At 43.4% G+C, this 21,386-nt stretch overlaps 1 protein-coding gene across 1 annotated transcript in view; it reads right to left on the bottom strand.

Annotated features, from left to right (window-relative positions):
- LOC126443350 (uncharacterized) overlaps positions 1-21,386 on the bottom strand; it is a 78,649-nt gene that overhangs the window by 22,326 nt on the left and 34,937 nt on the right. The window contains exon 4 of the mRNA XM_050090944.1: positions 10,392-10,519. Coding sequence (XP_049946901.1) covers positions 10,392-10,519 — 128 coding nt within the window. The remainder of the gene's footprint in view (positions 1-10,391; positions 10,520-21,386) is intronic.

The following is a 21,386-nucleotide window of genomic DNA, read 5'->3' as shown; positions in this document are numbered from 1 at the left end:
GTATACTTCCGTGACGATGTATCCAACTGAAATGCTCTGGAGCTGCCAGCAGCGTCGAGTTCCTACGTGTAAAGCCGCATGGCGTGGCTGGAGCTCTGACGAGATTCTATTCAAACTTTTGAACGATTTTCGAAAATAGAATAGCCAGACTGTTGACAAATCCGTCAAAATCCTACTCGTTACCAACGCTGTGAGAAACCTGAACACATGTTATGACCGTCTACAAACGCAATGATAGACATCAGCCGCTCCATATCTGAAACATTATCTGAGTTAATTGTGCACACACGAAATGTCAGTTTGACTCAAAATTTTGTAGCGTTTGTCTGTTGCCTGGCTGATCGCTTTTGCCAAAAATTTGCGTTTGATGCTCGTCATCTAACACGATGTCGTCTGTATCTGAACATGTCTCGAATATTGCAGATTTGAAGGAATGTATTGACTGCCCTAGTGTTAAGATCATTTTTTCTGGACCATTTTCGGGTACGAAGTTCGCATTTATGTCACATATTAAGGTCTATGCTCCTTTGGCGTTGTACAAATTGTAGGTTTCTAAGTCAACGCAGTAAAGATATGGCCATTTAATTACACATTTTCATACACGAAAAATCACTCACAAAAATCTATAAGGTGCTCCCTGTTGATTTAGAATCATGATATTTTGGAAGAAGCCAGATTTCACCGTGCAAATAAAGGAAAAAATCATAAAATCCATAATTGGTAACTATATAACTCTATAAAATACTTTTCGTATTATTTTTTATCAGTCTATTTGTCTGTCCATCTGTTGGGAATCTTTTTCTCTGGATCAGTTCTGGGTATCATGCTCAAATTATGTCACATACAAAGGTATATCGACCCTTGGCGGCGTAAAAGCTGTAAGCTTATAACTGACTCCAGTCATCAGATACGGACGGCCGTTTATGTCTCGTGTTTTGATAATCGAAAACTCACTCGTCGAAACCTATAGGGTGCCCTACGTTGACCTGGAATCATGAGATTTGGCAACAACTAAGTTTTCCGGTACAAGTAAAGCAAAAAATCTGAAACTTGTTAACTTGTAATTATATCGCATAAAAATGTCGTTTTCAATTTGTACATACATTGTATTCATCACCTGTTGAAAGTATAACATACGAACATTACTGCATCCAAAAATAAATTGTATGTTGTATTCATGATTTAGTACGTAAACAGAAATGTGTTATTAAATCTTCTCTCCCTACATACATAAACTAAAGTCCTCTGCTTTCTTGTTCTTGTTTGTTTGGGCTGGGCTGAGGAAATAACGTAGAATATCTGAACCGATCTTGGTGTTCCTGGGACCAGAATCTTGCTAGTAAAGTTACAAAGTGTCGATAACAGGCAAAAATTATTGGGAATCTTGATTCCCAGGATGTAGAGTTTGTACAGAACCCTTAGTGCGTGAGTCCCTCTCGCACTTGCCCATTCTGTTTTCCTTTCTTGTATCTACCCTAGCATCACCCAGTATGTTGTTCTGGAAGGTGAGTGCTCACCACAGACATGGGTGCCGTCGGGAGAGTCTGAGGGAAGTGGGACAGAACTGCTCTTGTTCTCTGTACGTGGGGTCCCCAATCCTTTTGGGTCACACTGAAACAGGTGACAGTGATTGCACAATAAATTAAATTGAGATAGGGAACCAATACTCGAAAGTGCATATTTATTGTGTTAAGGACATACACAGCATACACCACCGAACAACAATGTAGCTCATAGTAATTCTTCAAAGCAACGACTGTCAGTCTGAATGCATGTATTGCAATGATGCCTGATGTTCTTCACACTCTGGCAAAGATCTCGGGTGTCCGTTGTGCACTCGAACAGTAGCAGCTGATAAACAGTGTAGACAGACACCTGACCACCAAACGGACCTACTGTGCACAACTAGGCTCGTAGCACTCAAGCATCGCAGTGGCGCATTAACCTGTGCCGCAAGCACACCACTGCCCCTGCTGTCAGCTGTCCATTGCATCAGATAGCTTGTGTCGTGTTCATGGTGAGGTGTGTTGCTGTGTACAGTGCACAATGAGTAATCAAAGATGAAATGTGCAAGCACTGCGACAAACGGATTTTGAGCCCTATGTCTGCTTGTGTCAATCCAGTATCGTTCACTGCGCTGTACTGTCCAACTTCATACAGTTTGTATTGTTTGTGGATGAGGCCTCATTCATCCGTGATGTTGTTTTCAAAAGCCAAACAGGCAGATCTAGAATGAGGACAACACCCACGCCACCCATATCGGAGGCCAACAGCAAAGATTCTCAGTCAAGGTATTTTAGGACATTATCCAAGATCATTCCACTTTGATGTTAATGTCTGCAAGCACCAAGCACCTGAAGAATACTCACACTCATTGTAGGGCTGGAAAGGGGGGGGGGGGGGGGTCCTCTCTGATGGCCATTGCGATCGCTGGATCTTACAACGCTCGACTTCATTCTCTGAGGTGATGCCTAGATGTAGGTGTACGAAACACCTGTAGATACAGCTGAAGACCTGCTTGCCAGGGTCCAAGCTGCCCGCCTCCTGGTACAACATTGTTGCTCACGGGCGAGGCCTCCACGACGAGTGCGGCCGCTTCATGTTTAAAGATGATTAAAGATGTAGCTGTTGTCACACACATCGACTCAGTCAGTGTTTCGACAAGTTTCTACACAGTTGTCACTTCTGCCGAGCTGCTCAGAACAACGAAGTGTTGCATGTCTTGGAAGACAGTAGCGTGATTGACTCGCTTCCACTATCGCAGTAGCAGCCACGATACAGGAATGACCTGTGAGGATATGCTGACATCACTCCGAAACTGTGATCACAGAGAGAGCGTCATGCAGTCAAAGGTCGTGAGGTGGTGGTATGAATATGGGAAATTTTCAAGAACGCTGCCATCCTGAATTTGGAATCACTCAACTGTATGTCAGTCAGACACCTTAGGCAAGTGTATGGTGGTGGAGAGAAAAACGGATTTACTTGTGTTGCAGATATGTGCAAATATTATTTTCTTAATAAAATTTTTGTATTTATTTAGATACTCCCGAGCTCATTTTTTACAGTTCTTTTGTCAGCTACGTTTATTTAGCAGGTGACATCTACACTCTTTTTGGAGAACTGTCGAGATGATTTCCCAAGTTTCTGCAATGTGTCGCTCAAAAGTAGCCGATCAGCAGCTACTTGCAGCCAGCATATTCCATTTCGTGCGTTTCTGTCACAGCACAAACCCACTCGTTTAATATGTGGAAGTTCTTCTTCTTACGAGAAATAAACCCGTTTGTGCTGCCTTGCGTCCACGCTTGGTAAGTAGTGAGAGTAGTAGCAAGTTGAGAGAGGCATGTTCAAATCTGTACCAACACGCTGGGCAGTGTCGCAATGCTTTATGTGTAAGTAATGTTAGTGGGGAGAGAAGAAGCGTGATGGACTGCGACTTGAATTACTGATCAGCGCACGCTGCGTGGCCGAAGGGGTTTGTAAACAGCCCTGCGGAGGGCGACCCGAGTCTTTCTCCCTCTCCGACTGCCAGCCAGCCCTGATATCGGAGTCAAGCGCTCGTGCGGTATGCGTGACGACGATGGTGACTGCAGTCATGGCCACGCACGTTGGACAACAATGACGACGCCGCACTGTTGTCACTGTTTACCGACGACGCTGTGATGTCACTCATCGTGGTCACCTTGGCTGAGGATGAAAGCAAGTATACATATTTTCTATAGTGTTTTTGTTTATACATTACTGGCCATTAAAATTGCCACACCACGAAGATTACGTGCTACAGACGCGAAATTTAACCGACAGGAAGAAGATGCTGTGATATGCAAATGATTAGCTTTTCAGAGCATTCACACAATGTTGGCGCCGGTGGCGACACCTACAACGTGCTGACACGAGGAAAGTTTCCAACCGATTTCTCATACGCAAACAGCAGTTGACCAGCGTTGCCTGGTGACGCGATGTTATGATGCCTTGTGTAAGGAGGAGAAATGCGTACCATCACGTTTCCGACTTTGATAAAGGTCGGATTGTAGCCTATCACGATTGCGGTTTATCGTATCGTGCCATTGCTGCTCGCGTTGGTCGAGATCCAATGACTGTTAGCAGAATACGGAATCGGTGGGTTCAGGAGGGTAATACGGAACGCCGTGCTGCATCCCAACGGCCTCGTATCACTAGCAGTCGAGATGACAGGTTCAAATGGTATAAATGGCTCTGAGCACTATGGGACTCAACATCTTAGGTCATAAGTCCCCTAGAACGTAGAACTACTTAAACCTAACTAACCTAAGGACATCACACACACCCATGCCAGAGGCAGGATTCGAACCTGCGACCGTAGCAGTCCCGCGGTTCCGGACTGCAGCGCCAGAACCGCACGGCCACGGCGGCCGGCCGAGATGACAGGCATCTTATCCGTATGGCTGTAATGGATCGTGCAGCCATGTCCAGATGGGGACGTTCGCAAGACAACAATCATCTGCACGAACAGTTCGATGACGTTTGCAGCAGTATGGACTATCAGCTCGAACACCGTGGTTGCGGTTACCCTTGACGCTGCATCACAGACAGGAGCGCCTGCAATGGTGTAGTCAAAGACGAACCTGGGTGCACGAATGGCAAAACGTCATTTTTTCGGATGAATCCAGGTTCTGTTTACAGCATCACGATGGTCGCATTCGTGTTTGACGACATCGCGGTGAACGCACATTGGAAGCGCGTATTCTTCATCGCCATACTGGCGTATCACCCGGCGTGATGGTATTGGGTGCCATTGATTACACGTCTCGGTCATCTCTTGTTCGCAATGACGGCACTTTGAACAGTCGACGTTACATTGCAGATGTCTTACGACCCGTGGCTCTACCTTCATTCGATCCCTGCGAAATCCTACATTTCAGCAGGCCAATTCGTGACCGCATGTTGCAGGCCCTGTACGGGCCTTTCTGGATACAGAAAATGTTCGACTGCTGCCCTGGCCAGCACATTCTCCAGATCTCTCACCAATTGAATTCGTCTGGTCAATGGTGGCCGAGCAACTGGCTCGTCACAATACGCCAGTCACTACTCTTGATGAACTGTGGCATCGTGTTGAAGCTGCATGGGCAGCTGTACCTGTACACGCCATCAAAGCTCTGTTTGACTCAATGCCCAGACGTATCAAGGCCGTTATTACAGCCAGAGGTGGTTGTTCTGGGTACTGATTTCTCAGGATCTACGCACCGAAATTCCATGAAATGTAATCACTGTCAGTTCTAGAATAATATATTTGTCCAATGAATACCCGTTTATCATCTGCATTTCTTCTTGGTGTAGCAATTTTAATGGCTAGTAGTGTAAGTGATTCTTATGGGTTCCACTTCTTCTTTTCTAGGTGTGAGCAGGCGTTACTCGCTGTGGGATCTGAACCCAGCAGCTGATAATGATGACGACGATGATGATGATCTCTGGGGAACGACTTCGATCGTTCAGAGGCAGATATCGCTTATTCTAAAGTATTAAATTTTTTGTTTGTTATTTTTGAGATGCTCTAGTTTGTACTCAATGCGATTATCGCTGTTTGGACGCGACCACCAGCTACTAGTTCTTTTGCACCTGTGTTTTCGTTTGGGCTTGTCCATATTCTTTCAGACACATTCCCCTGCCGACGTCATGCAGCTCCTCTAGTACCCATGCTGGATATGCCCTTAATGACAAACATGCCTGCTGATGATGAGTTGCTGGAAGTGTATTCCAGTAATGAACACAACAACAGTTCTGTGTGTAAGTACTCAGAATTTATTATTATTATACGAATACGGATTTTTATTTCTCCTTCCTTAGATACTTAACAACTGCGTCTCTTTCTCCTTCTCGTGTGCAGAATTATTAGGAATTCAGCGTGTTGTTGAGGGGAAGAGCATTGTCCAAGTTAGGGGGAGAGCTGTCGTGACATCATGGGGTGAGTCGATACCAGAGTGGTCATGCTGAGTCACTTTTCTGAGGTGCAGGAAAGGGAGTCCTGTAAGACACTCAGCTGTATGCTCTGCCTTGATTTATGTTCATAAGATTTTGATCAACTTATTGTGGGGTTCAGTTACATCTCCGTTCAAAAGTATACATTGCTAAAAAAAAGCATGTCCTAATGCCCAGAATCATGATGAGAGGAATTTAAATTGATTTCCATGGTTGCTTCTCACTAGCGATAGAAATTAACCAAAAAATTCAGGGCATACAGATACACAACAAACACCAGATATCGACTGACGATCTAATTTCTCGTATATGGCCGGAAGTTGGAAAGCCATAAGGAGAAGACAAACATTAACACACTGTGTGGCACATCAACAAAGAAGTCAAGCGTAAATTAGGTGGTCCCCTCTTCTTGTCCATATTAGCTGAGAAAGATCCAAAAAGTGTAGACCTGCTGCTAATCTCTGAAGGCGATAAGCAACACAGCGTTTGGATCAAATGCATGTCCCACCTACGTTCCTCTGAAATGAAAACAGAAAAGGTGCAAGACATTTTTGCTGTGGATGTCTCGTTTACCAAGAGCATGTATCTTGAAAGACACCTGATTGACTGCTAGAGCCAGGAAACAATACGTGTGGAAATGCTTATCAAGGATAAACGGTTCCCGAAGTTTAAGAACGCCTCCCACCAACACTTCTGTCCCTTCGTCGTTTACGTCGATTTAGAGCGCCTCCTAGCTCCAGTGGTACAGTATGAACGTGGTGCCTCTGCCTCCCGTATCACTGCCACAAAATGATGCATACGATATGTGGCTAGCCATCAAGTTCTGAGCACGTATAACTCTAAAATTAAAATCTTATGTCAAGGGAATAGTGCGAGATGGCTGCTCACTGAGCTTGAAAGTCTTGTACGGGATGTTTATAACATTTATAGTGAAAACGTCCTCATGACCAACGTGAAGGAGCATGATGCACTGTACAAGCAGGCAGCTGATCGTTATACCTGGGGACTGTGACTGGACAGAGGTGAGGAAGCTCCCTGTAGAGACTGTGGCCACGTAACGGGGAAGTCCCAGAGTGCAGCTGACAACCCATGTAACTGTAAGTACCAACTGCCACAGCACACAGCCATCTTTTCCACAATTTCAGCGAGCATGATGCCCACTTTCTAGTTCAGCACTTTGACGAGTCTGGGTAGTAGGATGACAAATACATGCCGCTTCAAAGAGGATCACACCACTTCCCGGATTCACAACGCTTCATGCTAACGTCTCTTTAGAAATTTGCTGAACCAACGCGTCCTGAAGATATTCGTAGCAAAGGGAGCCACTTATCTCTATGATGTAGAGTTTCAGCTTGTGATGGAGAAGGGGTCTTTCCAAACGAAATCTGGACTCTCTAGTAAAATAAGAGGCATTTCCATAATGAATGCAAAGAACGGGCACTTGGTGAATGAATGGGAGGACGGCATCTCTGATTTATCAGAACATGTAAAATGATGAACACCAATGTACATCTGACCGGCAACATCGAGAAGTTCTGTAGCATGGGGATGAGATTTCGTGGGATGCCATGTTAAGAAAGACACAAGCCAGCATCGAATTCTTGACCAACGTTGACATGCTTGTCTTCCTGGAACATGCCAACGTGTGCGCAGGTATGCCAAGGCAAATAACCTGCAAATGATCGAGGTGGAGTACAGGTTGTCTGACGATTTCAGTATCATCCTTTACCTGGATGTAAACTGTCTCTACAGGAAATTAAAAAATTACCTTATTCACAAAAGAATGTGTATATTGTAATGAATCAATTACGAAATAACAAAACTGTTACGTATATAACAAATACGAGAAAAAATGGAAATTAAAAAGCTTTCAGTTGTTTTCACAATACAGTTGTTCTTCTTTTTCATATTTTTTGAATGAAATACCTCCTTTATCAGTTTTATATTGATGGCAGGCGCCAGAGAAAAATAAATCCTTTTCGAATACAATATTTTTTAAATTTACATACATACATACATGGCCGACCGGTTCTAGACGGGATCGCGATTTATCGCCTCCAATTCGTATTTGCGTAAGTAGAGCTTTGCGGATGTGCGCCAGGAATACTGCACGCGTTTACGTGTGTGTGTGTGCGGGACGTGCGTCACGTCCTCGCTGTGAGAGCATGCGGTTAGCGGTCAGCGGGCAGCTAACATCCCATCTGTGTTCTGAGCCGCTTCGCGCTTCCGACAGCCCGGCTGTGGGCGTCACAGCAACACAGGGCGAGGGAGGCCAGCGAGCGACACGGGCCGAGTCCACACAGTAGCGGGCCCGGCGTACGGACAAACCCATAATCACTGTAGTGGTGGCACGTGGCTGCAGTCGACTCTTACCCGTACGTCGATAAGCAGTACAGAAAACGAAAAATAAAATTCAGAATTTCCATCGTTGTGCAGGAGCAGTGAATTGGAAGGTGGTGCACACTTTTGAATCGGCACCTTCCAATACGTTGAATCCGTCGTCCTTGCCATGGCGCCACTGCGCTTTCTGCCATCTAGACCTAAACTATGCCGGCCGGTGTGGCCGAGCGGTTCTAAACGCTTCAGTTTTGAACCGCGCGACTGCTACGGTCGCAGGTTCGAATCCTGCCTCTGGCATGGATGTGTGTCATGTCCTTAGGTTAGTTAGGTTTAAGTAGTTCTAAGTTCTAGGGGACTGATGACCTCAGAAGTTAAGTCCCATAGTGCCCAGAGCCATTTGAACTATTCTGACCATACATACATACATACATATTTGTGCACAGTATTATGTGAGAGCCCAGTTAGCACGGGCACAGGGTCAAAATCGTGAGCTGCGTCCTTACCTGTGCCACAGCACGCTTTGCCGAACTACTCTGCAGGGCTGTAGTGAAGAACCACGAGAGGAATTATCTCGAATACGAATACCTCAAGACTGCTGCAGCTGTCTGAAGACTCAAGTTTCATTCAGAAAGCAAAGTGTGTCTTTAAATCGAAACTATCTGTACAACATTGGTTTCACGGAATAACTTTTCGCAATTACACTTTTCCTAAGCAGGTGCAGTGTATGATCAACGAAGCGTATCTGCACCGCAAATGTAATAAAGAAGTCGTCCTTTAAACATTCTCGCAAGCTGTGAGGTACTAACTCTACAAAATATTGGATACGTATCAGGTAAATTGCCTTTCCTGCAGTGAAATGCATAGATGATGGTAACGAAAACAAGATGCAATGACAGGACACGATACGATGTCGGCAGAAACCATCCTTAAATGCGGAACCCGCAACTATCAATCTTTGAAATTACCATCCAGCAAACATCCGTAATATTTATAGGAAAAAGATTTAATCTACTCAGAACCTTTTCAGTTCACTAAAACAGGTATCGCCTAATTCTCTTCTCAAACGATCGAAATTGAGGCTCACACGATACTTTAGGGACTGGCACGTTGCTACATACGCCACCAAAAGTTACACAAAGACACAGATCATACTGCGTCCTTTTACTTTCCATGTACACTACTGTCAGAATCCAAACAGTCATAATGCACAGTGGCCATTCTGTGTGTTAAGGTTGGTTTGTTTGGGGAAGGAGACCAGACAGCGAGGTCATCGGTGTCATCGGATTAGGGAAGGACGGGGAAGGAAGTCGGCCGTGCCCTAAATCAGAATGGCCGGACACGGGATTGAACCGTCGTCCTCACGAAATGCGAGTCCAGTGTATGTGTTCACATAGCTTTTATCCTCGGTAGTGGGAACATCACTGGTGGTGATGTTCATAAATCACAGACAGAGAATTCAGACTCGATAATGGTTCGAGTTAGGCCACGAGACACGTGCAGAAAGGCTAACGACTGAGATGAATGCTCTCAGAAAGCAGCATCCGGTTTCAGGTTAGTCTGGCACAGATTTTCATTGGCCTTGACGCATTCACCAGATATTCCGCTTGTGACTGTAGCAGCACAGTGCCTTTAACAAAGCCACTCGCTGGCGCAACACGCGCTAACTGGTGGACCCCAGCTGCAGGTTGATGCTGATGGAGACTTTAAATGCCACACTGAGACTCTAGACCACTCTCCACTAAATATGAAGATAACATGCTTCAGCTTGTAAAGCAGGATTGGATGCAAAGTTATCTGAATCTGTAAGAGAATTAGCTAGCAAATACGAGAAAAGAAAGATACAGACGATTTTCTTCGATCTCTAACCATTTCGAGCTTAGCCTCCTTGTATCATGGCCCCAAAAGGCTCACAGAAGTAGAGGTTGGTTCAGAATTTTTCCAGATGGTTAGTATTAGAACTGGAGAGCCAAAGATAGCTACAGTGTGAAGAAGGTAAACTGGGAAACACTCCCCAAGAACTGACCAGGTGGTGTGTGTCATTTTCTCACCCCCTGTACGTACAATACAGTTTATAAGAGGAGGAAGAAAACTCCACTTACCATACTTTCGAATGCGAGGGGAACCAACAGCTGTGAGGCGTGCGTCGCACTGAGTGAGAGCAGCTGCACCGAGTCCCGCCAGTAGCTGGAGAGTCGTCCCCGGAAAACAGCCGCCTGGGCCTGCAGTCCTGCACAAGACGGGAGACGACGGACTGGTGAACAAGCCAGTGGATCAGACTTCTGTAGAAGCACAGCTTTCGCTTTCTGCCCCCACAAAGTGTAAGCAGGTAGCATTTACCTTTTGAAACTAGATCAATATACAATGTCAGTAATCGTATGAGTTACAGCATGGACACCTTGACCGGACGTTACAAAGCTCATATTCCAGCGACAAATTTAAAGAGCACATCAAGCAAAGAGAGAGGAGTACCATCACCTAACGTAGATCCAGTAATAAAAATTAACCTAAGGGTAGAAGTATCAAAATATCTGAAGAAGTGGAAATATACAACTATTTCAAAAATCACCCACACGGCTTGCCCAACAATAAGATAGATTTAAGAAATAAGAGACCTCGAGATAAATTCCAGTCAGTTTTACGTGCTAATAATAGAAAGCAACATAAATGAGTATGCATAGTTTAGCTATTTGACTTTGACTTACTGACAAGCATAGGACGTAACGATTTGCACAGGATCGTGTCTATGCTGGTTTTATAATATGAGTAGTCTTTACGACGTTTCCTGTGAGTTGTATGATATGTATGGAAATGAGAATGAATTATGTCCACTCATACACGTTTTTATAATTAGGGTGTATTTATTTTAACATAAGTAATATATTTGAATAATTCAGTAAAAAAATGAATAATGTGTTTTGCAAGTGTAGCTGAAAAAGCCATTCTTGGCCTAAACGTTCTAAGGGCCATGGAAATGTATGGCCACATTTGTACTGGTACAGTACCTTACATATTAACAGTACATTTTGCAATTACATGGTGATACACATAATGTTCTGTAATTTGTGAGAAATATCTCATCACATGTCTCTACGTCATTTTTGTACTCCTTTTTCTTTTTATTTGTCCAGTGGATCAATTCATGTACGAAATTTGTTGTGAAGGCGATTTATGCCTTTGTGATGTTAATATGGTACAAAGAATACACATGTATATATATATATATATATATATATATATATATATATATATATATATATATATATATATGATTATTACTGCCATGTTTTTATGAGCAGCCAAGCTACTGTAAGCCTTTGACGATGGATACCATATGTACTATTACGCACTATCACAATAAAGAAATGTCTTATCTTATTTCTTTACACCAAATGCTTGTATCGTAAACAGAATGCCAAATTTTGTTAACAAATGTAAACACGATATTAAGATACTCTGGTATAAAACGTTTACTGTGGCATGTACAATCACTGCTAAGGGCAAAGAAGAAACGACTTGTGAATATGTTCCCCACCAACCGCCTCAGTTGTCGTATAAACATCATGAACAGTGATTTGAGGAGATTCATGTTAGTGATGTTAACATCAGTAACAATAAATTTACCTGATGCCATTGCTATGATCCTTACGCTCATCTAAAGTTGATGTACAGTCGGAGTTAGGAGGCTCAACATACAGAGACAACAGTGAGATATACACACGTCAGAAGATTCGTAAATTTTGACACCTCCAGTGGCCCGATGCAAGTGATGTGGTGTTTTTAGCATTTTTTGTAATATAACTGCCTCATGTATGGGAGGATAGTGGCGTTCTATACATGCCATCTGCACTTCACTTTTCGGTTATTGCTGTATACCTGTATAAAGTGCATAGGATTGAAAATGTAGTCGTGAAAACAAATAATGTTACAGTTAATGGCAGATACGACGTCTTTAAGAAAAATACTGCATTATTTTTCGCATTTCATCCTTATGCGAGCTTATTTTCAGTACAGAAAAGACATTGCTAAAGATGGACAATGATGTGTGTACACGATGTTTATTGCGTTCCTAATGCTATTGGAATTACTCATCGCAAATCGCAAAAGAGAAAGTCCAAGGTACGTGCATCTTTACGACTTTGTAACAAGAAACGAATCATCGGCATGAGGGACTTGAGAGCATCGTACCGACACATTACACTGGCATCTGGCTGTAGGGCAACGACTGCCAGAATGTATAGCCACGGGTTGGGAGAAGTTCACCAGCCATCACAGACAGACCGATGTAACCTGGGTTGAGATCTGTGGCTACCACTGACACCACACCACAAGCAGCACAGTGTAGGGCGTTCTGTGGTGTTCAGCGGCGGGAGTCGCTTCTGCCTGTGGCGGTCAGGTCGACGCTGCTCTGTCCTCAGGGGGCCTCGTGAGACGTCACGGGAAGCAGCGGCCGTCGAGGGGCCTACCTCTCCAGCCCACAGAAACAAACGGGGGTCAGGAAGACTCGCGATCAAATCATGTGGAAGGCATGTGGAAGAGTTCTTAGGAATTTCGAAAATTGTTCAGAAATTTGGAAGCCAAATTATTATTCGAACTGGTTCTCCAGATAAACAATCAGTATCTCTCGAAAATATCATTCACATAGTTCTGTATGTTCAAGGACACATAAGTGCGAGGACATCCGCACAATTACCTAAAGAGCTCTCACACTCAAGTTGCTCACAAGAATATGTATATAAGAGGAAAAAGTAGATTGAGGAAGTGCTAGATTACGATTAATTTGGTTTTAGGAAAGGTAAAGGCATCAGAGAAGGACTTCTGGGTTGGCGATTGATGATTAAAGCGAGACTTAAGGAAAATCTAGAAGCGTCCGTAGGATTTGTAGTTAGATAAAAATCGTACGATAATTTAAAATGATGCAGGATTTCCGAAACTCTCATAAAAATGAGTGTAACCCCTAGCAAAAGAAGGGTTACGTGCAATATGTACATCAAACAAGAGGAAAAAATAGGAAGACCAATAACTGCTCAGATTAGGAAAGGTGGAAGACATACATGTAATCGCCCCTACCATTCAATTTGTATATCGAAGAAGCAATGACAGACATAAACGAGGGGTTCAGAAATGGAATTAAAATTCGTGTTGAAAGGCTATCAATGACAGGAATAGCTGATGTCATTGCAGTTCTCAGTGGAAGGGAGAGGTAACTGTAGGAAGTGTTGAATAGAATGAACAATCTAATGTGTACACTCTATGAATTAAGACTAAACCGAAGAAAGACTAAATGAATAAAGTCTAGCAGAAATGGGATCAGTGTTGAACTTAAGGTCAGAACTGTAGACGAGGATCTAGACCAACTGAAAGATTCTGCTACCTTGAGAATAAAGTAACTCATAATGGCCAAGTTAAAGAGAACATGAAAAGCAGAGAAGAACATCCAAAGAGGATGTTCCTGGCCAAACGAAGTCAACTAACATCAAATGTCAGTTTTGTAACAACGAAAACAAACAATTATTGATGAAATTATTTAATAGGATAGATAAAAGAATCTACTCACGAAGCAGCGGCAGAACACACATGAAAGACTGTTGTGATTGGCAGGCTTTTGGAACCAGTGGCACCTTCTTCAGACAGAAGGGTTGAAGGGGAAAGAAGAAGGGTGAAGGAAAAGGACTGAAGAAGTCTAGGAAAAGAGGTAGATTTTGGGAAAGTCGCCCAGAACAGCGGGTCAGGTAGTCTTACCGTACAAGATGAGAAGGAAAGACTGATTGTTGAGGACTGCATCGGACAGGATTTGGAAACCTGAGAGCTTAAAGAACACAGGGTAACATGCAAGACAGAGATTACTGCTAAAACAGTGATCACAAGTTAATAAGAGTGTGTCCTCCTATCACCACCTATAATAGCCCCGTAACTAGGAAAACATATTCTATCAAAGGGAGAGCCAGTTGCGAAACGACACAAGTCATATACCAGCTATTATAACACTGTTCAGCCTTCTACATAGGCATGACTACCATCAGATTATCAGTTAGCATGAATGGGTATAGGGTGAGGGAATACACTGCCAACTCACAATATCCTGTGGCAGAGCGTGGTCTACAGCATGACATTCGTGACCTCGGCGCCTGTTTCACCATCTGGATTCTTCCCCCAGACACCAGTTTCCCAGAACTCCATAGCTGGGAACTGCCTCTACAACATGTCCTTCGTTCTCGCCACCCAGCTTTTTATCACTTTAACTGCTCTTTGCTTCACTCCGTTTCAGTTTCCTGCATCTTTCATTGTCTTTCCCATCTATTTTTCACCGCCCCATCCCACCTCTGTTATGTACAATGCACTTAGCGTCTCACTCTTTATAACTTGTGATAAATGTCTTAGCAGTAATCTCTGTCGTACATATCACCTCGTCTTCTACCTTTAAGCTCTTAGGTTTTCAAATCTCGTCCGATGCAGTCCCCAAAAATTAGTCTTCCCTTCTCATCTCGTACGGTAAGTCTCCCCTGACCTGCGGTTCTGGGTGACTTTTCCAAAATCTACCCCTTTTCCTAGACCTCTCCAGTCCTTTTCCTTCACCCTTCTTCCTTCCCTTTCAACCCTCCCACCTAAAGAAGGAGCCACTGGCCAGAAAGCTTGTCAATCACAACAGTCTTTTATGTGTGTACTCTGCTGCCGCTTGGTGAGTAGTTTTTTTTTATCTATCCAATTAAATTTCAGTTTTAGCTGGAATACGAGTAACTCATAGTGTAAGTTTGGAGCACAGTATTCTATGAAAGTGAATCATGGACAGTGGGAAAACCGGGACAGAAGGGAACTGAAGCGTTTGATATGTGGTGCTAGAGAAGAATGTCGAAAATTAGATTGACTGATAAGAAAAGAAATGATGAGTTTCTCATCAGAATCGGTGAAGAATGGAACATACCAAATACTTTGGTAGGACGATGGGACTGCATTTTGTTCTTGGTCATGCAACCTTATTGTTCCCTCTTGGTTCTTGTACGTGTTACCCGTCTTTCTTTGCAACTTACTCTTATTTTTCTCAATATTTCGAACATTTTGCAGACTTTTACATTTCCGGATGCTTTTTCTAGGTCTACAGGGCCTATGAATGTGTACATTTTATTTTCCAAGTTTTGCTTCCCTCATCAGTTACAATGTCAGACGTGCTAATAGCCTTCTGACAGTCAAAATGATCGTCATCTATCGTATCCTCTATTATCCTTTCCATCCCTCTGTATATATTATTCCTGTCGACAAATTCCATACATGAGGTGTTAAGCTGATTGTGCGATAGGCCTCGCAAGTATCTGCATATATCTTCAGGGTTGTATCTAATGGTATAGCGCCATTCTCGTATATTCTAGACGCCAACTTCAGTAGTTCTTGGTTGACACTTTCGCCAATGATTTCGGAAACTCCGAAGGTATGTTACCTATCGCTTCTGCCTTCCAAAGCTGTGTTAAACTCTGACTCTTATGTGGGGTCACCGAGCGAGGTGACCAGTGGTTAGACACTGGACTCTCATTCGGGAGGACGACGGTTCAATCCCGCGTCCGGCCATCCTGATTTAGGTTTTCCGTGATTTCCCTAAATCGCTCCAGGCAAATGCCGGGATGGTTCCTTTCAAAGGGCACGTCAGACTTCCTTCCCCATCCTTCCCTAATCCGATGAGACCGATGACCTCGCTGTCTGGTCTCCTTCCCCAAACAACTCAACTCAACTCTTACGTGGGATCTCCAGTGTCTTCCGTTGTGATTCTCATTTCTTCTCCTGTCAAGTCATCAGACGGGTCTTTCCCCCCGTTGATGCCTTCAGTTTACTCTCTCCACCTACCTACACTCTCCTCTGCATTTGACAGTGGAATTCCCAATGCTCTCTTAAAGATGACGTCTTCACTTTTAATTACGTCAAATGTTCTTTTGAGTAATCTGTACAATGAATAAATCTTTCAGACGACCATGTGTTATTATTTCTCTTCACATTTTTCCAACAGCCATTTCGCTTTGGTTTCACATCTACCCCTAGCTACTCCGTTCCCAAGTGACTTATACTGCTGTATTCCTGTGTTCCTCTGAACGTTTTTGCACCTTCTACATTTACCGATCAGTTGCAGTGTTTTTTTCTGTTTGCCAAGGTTTATTTTCCTTTAGCTCCTTATATCTAACTTTGTTTGATATATGGAACATAAAATCCCGTCTGAGGCCTGCAATCATTTTTATGTTAATAATTGGCCATCGATGCTGTACAATCGCATGAGATGTTCAATTGAATCTTTTATTATAACATATTATGCGTTTCGGGATTACACCCATCTTCAGACATATGTTACAAGCAAGTACAAAACATAAGTGAACAGCACACTCAACACGTCTCAACGTTACAGAAAATGAGGTCTGGTCATATGAGTTACATAGCTCAAACTTGAACTTCTTCCTACCCTACCAGGCGTACAGTCTTGATAACGCAAAGAAAGTGTCGGGGCGCTGCATTCACATGTTATTCAATAATAATATACTCAGAATATAAATCTAACAGGGTGTAATTACGACGGGCTAACGGGTACTCGGAAAAATTTATACGACAGTTTGGAGCTAAAATTCTTAACAAGACGCGGCAGTCAGGCCGCCAAAAATTAAATAGTAATATTGTGTCAATGGAATATGTTGGACCATGTTGCCAAAAAAACAACTAGAGCCTTTAGGAAGGCTGGCGTTCGCTAGGCTTCCATACAAGGAAGTAGTTGGGAGGAATATTAGTACATACGGACGAAGGGAAAACAGATAAGTTTAAGCAATCCGGTGTATACGAAATTAAGTGTGGGGGATGTGCTGGGACATACATTGGCCAGACGGATAGGGATTTTGCCACAAGGTTTACAGAACATAACTATAGTAATAATAGTGGGCTGGGGTGTTATATGAGGGAGACTGGCCAAAAGCGGGCCCTGATAGAAGATAGCCTAAGAATTCAGCATTTATAACCTAAAGGGAAGATTTTAGATAACTTTGAAGATATGGAGATCTACGCGCGTATACAGCACGCTGCACACCCAGTATTTAATAAACAGGCTTCCGGTGGGAACAACTGGTTTTCTGGCTTGTTTGAACGGATACTGTTTTGAACTTGGTATCTATCATCCCCTCATTAGAAGTGTGATTGTGTATTTTATAGGAGTTGGTGGTGTTCTGTCCACGTAGCGTTACGATAAGCTAGGTTTTTTGCCGAGTGGTTGGCTAGTTTAACGTCATACAGGGAACGTTAGATGGGCGTATAGGTTGGCATTTACAGATTTGTTCACCACCGTGCCCTTTGGGTGCTCTTTGGTGACACCATGGTTTATTTTATTGATTTTAGACTAAAGTTTTAACACTTTTATTGTTTTGTATTTGTTTTTTAAAAATCTATAGCTCTCCGGTATCCAGATAGCATAGGTAGGACTCGGGCAATTGTCGTGCCACTAGTTTATATAAGGAATGAATGAGGTATAGCCCACGTATCTTTTGGGATTTTATGAAAATGCTCTTCCTCTCACCATTAAACTTTTTCCATGTGGTAGAGGGGTGTAAGTTGCTGTTTGAAGGCTTCTGTTTGGGCAATCATGGCCCATGAGTATCACTTGGCTGTAACTCGATAGGCGGATGGCTTCCGCCGATGCGGTTGCCGTTGGCTATAACAGATGGCGCCTAAGACGTTTGTGTACGCGAGCTGATCACAGGGATTTAGTTTATGATGGATAATGTTGGTTATATTTAATTTGGTGGTATTCTTTTAGAGATTTGAGAGGTTGAAAGGTTTATTCGCCAAGGAACTCCGACCCCCTCTCCCTATTATTTATTTTATATTGACATATGTTTTGAGTAGTGTTTAGTGCCACTACTGGCTATAGGCATAGTATGGCAATGTAAAAAAATTTGGAGTTTAGAAAAATTTTTTAAAACTTTTAGTGTTAACGTGTACAGAAGTACTATTCCGACTGCTAGTCGTAATTACACCCTGTTAGATTTATATGATGAGTATATTATTCTTAAATTACATGTAAACCATACAGCACCCCCTACCGAGGGCGCTTCGCCGCTGGTTGACTTGTTCAGCGTCAGTATACGCTCTGCTTCAAGACTGCTCGAGCCGCAGTCATATGTTACTGGACACCTTCTTTGAGTTGTCAAGGCTGTACGCCTGGTTGGGTAGGAAGGAGTTGAAGTTTGTGGTATGTAACTCATATGACTACATCTCACTTTCTGTAACGTTGAGACGCGTTGAGTGTGCTGTTCGCTTATGTTTTGTACGTGTTTGTAACATATATCTGAAGATGGGTGTTAAACCTGAAACGCGTAACATGTTCTAATAAAAGAGTCAATTGAACATCTCTTAACTTTATAGCGATTGTAGAGCATTGGTTGCCAGTTATTAACTTTGTTTGTCCAACTTCTGTGATGCCCTTTTCATAGACGTCCATTCCTCTTCAACTGAACTGCCTGTGTGGTATTCATCAACGTAGTATCTACAGCCCAAGAGAAATTCAGAGGCATTTCATGAATGCTCTCCACTTCAGTGTCCCACTCCTTCCCGCATTTATCCTGCCAGACAATTCTCTTAAACTCCTATCCACTCTTCATCGCAATTCAATTGAGATCTGAGCTTATATCTGGCCCTAGCCGAGCCACACAATCTAAGAGCAGGATTTAGAAAACGATAGATTTCGATTTCTAGACGTAGATAATCGGAAAATTCTTCCCATAAACACAGAAGTACGAGTATTAACAAGAGCCTCACCAGGACGTAACTTCAGATGGAACTTTCCTGTGCCTCGATCCTTTTCGAAGCATACCTCCCGTGGGGAAGCGAGCTACCGACGGTTACGAGTTAAAACAAAGAGCGACAGAGGGAGAGAGAAAGGGACTCCCCTCTCTTCCACTCCGCTCCAAGGCCAAACGTCGTGTGCAATCATGACTGTTTGTATTGAAGCAATAATGTTATGTAATTGCAGTACGTAAAGTTTTGATATTTTTATCATTATGTAATTTGTTAAAAGAAAGGCGAATAAACATGTAAAAGTAATGCATCCACAGTTTGAGACAGTTACACTGTTTTACATTTAAGTCAACTTAGAGATGCAGAGCTACAATTTTTGTAGTATGTGTATTCTGATATAAAGCATGGCATGTGGAATTTATGAAACCCCATACATTAATTTCTGTCATCAGTGATAATACCTGCTAGAGTTGCAACATTTTACATCAGCAGTTGATTTTATCACTGGGGATGTGTATCAACAGTTCTGCATGTCCCATCAAGAGAAACGTGTATTCTAATGTCTCTCCATTGTTGTTGTTGTTATTATCAGAAGTAGTAAAATTACCACTACCGTGTGCTGCTCGTGTACCTCGCATGTCGTAATGTTGACCCATTGAGATGTCAGGTTATATGTAAGAGAGTGCACTAATGCCTTAATTTTATCAGGTGGAATAAACGCATAAAGAAGTAAATAAATGTACACAATGTGCCAAATTCCGCTACTTCTTATAACGCACTTTACACTATTTCTAAGGACACGGGCTCTGTCGTTTCTTGCAACTCTTAGTGTCTGTTCTGCTGGGGTTGGCATCGTGTAGTGGATCCCCGTACGCTCTGTAGCGTATGGCATTAAAGGTCTAAAAATTTCGTAAAAGTTACTGTGCCTTCCGGCACTGTCACTTTTATCGCAACGACAATGAACGGGAGTCTTAAAACGTCACGTGTCAGAGATCTGTGCTGAAGTTTAGTGAGCGAGCAGTCTGGATCGCATCACATCGCATAGTGATTTTTTAATCGGGACCTGTGCGCTACCTTCATGCTGAGTGCCCTGGGGACGCTCCCAAGACAGCAGCCGTGTTCACAGGCCACGTGGACACGCTCCTGGCTGGACGGCCGAACGCTCAGCCGTCCTGCCGCATCCCGACATGGCCGCTAAGCCATCCGGTCTCAGCCTCACAGGAAATGTCTGGCTCCAGCGTGTGGACAGCGGCGGTCTCAACGTCGCTGCGATCTGGCGGCTCTACGGGACCTGTTGAGTGACGTCAGCTGAACACGACACAACTGGAGAGACTCGTGGACTCTCTTTGTCGGCCAACTTAGGCCCTTGTCGAGGCTAGAGGCGGTGTGCTCTACTCCTGTGTCAGCATGATCTCTCCTTATCTGACATCGAATGAAATCTGTCCTCAACCTTCATGTTTTTTACTTGTAACCTTTCACGTAAACATAACTAACTCGACCTTCTTTTGTAAGGAGAAAAACGTACACTTGCAAGATCTCAACCCTAGATACCAAACACCAGCCCACTCTTAAAATAAATGGCCATACTTATGATATAACTCATTTCAGACGTCTTGAGTGCAGAGTTTTTAGAGTTCTGTAGGTGCAGGTTGCCTGCCACTGGCTGCGCCCCACCGCAGCTGCCTGATGCACGAGTGCAGAGCACTGTGCAGCGGGGTGACGTCCAGAGCCCTCAGACCCGCTTCACGTCGCAAGTGTGGGAAGACGTGCGTGGAGCCGATCACGTCTGCCCCATGTGCTTCGAAACTTTGTTCTTCGAGTAGAACACACGTTATTTAACATGAAAAACGGGTAAGCAATATGAGCAGATAATATTTCAATGCCATGCGCATATATGGTCAACACTGTTTAGCAATATTTTAGGACATATTCTGCAGCAGTTTTTTATAAAACACACGCGCACACACACACACACACACACACACACACACACACACACACACACACACAGATCTCTGTTACGGACAGAGGCAAGGTAAAATCTGACAATATTACCTCTTTAAAGCAAGCTTCCTAAACAGTCAGTTGGTGATTTTACGTCTCCGTCGCGTTGTGCCAATGAAGTTGTTTGACGACAATGATCGTGGTGAAAGGGTTTCGTCATCATTGTCACCACCATCCTCTCATAAAGATTAGTCTAACGTCAATCAACTATTCTTCTCTCCATTTAACGGGTCTTCTCTATGACTGCCGCAACTAAATCGCAAGGTACAAATAGTAGCACAAAGAAACGCTCATAGAGTTTCTTTTGCCTCGTGTAAGAGTTAGTCGAATAGCCACATATA

The sequence above is a fragment of the Schistocerca serialis genome, unplaced genomic scaffold (assembly GCF_023864345.2).
Source record: "Schistocerca serialis cubense isolate TAMUIC-IGC-003099 unplaced genomic scaffold, iqSchSeri2.2 HiC_scaffold_1466, whole genome shotgun sequence".
Lineage (NCBI taxonomy): Eukaryota > Metazoa > Arthropoda > Insecta > Orthoptera > Acrididae > Schistocerca > Schistocerca serialis.
Note: the sequence above shows the minus strand (reverse complement) of the source record. Positions and strands in the feature narration are given on the sequence as shown.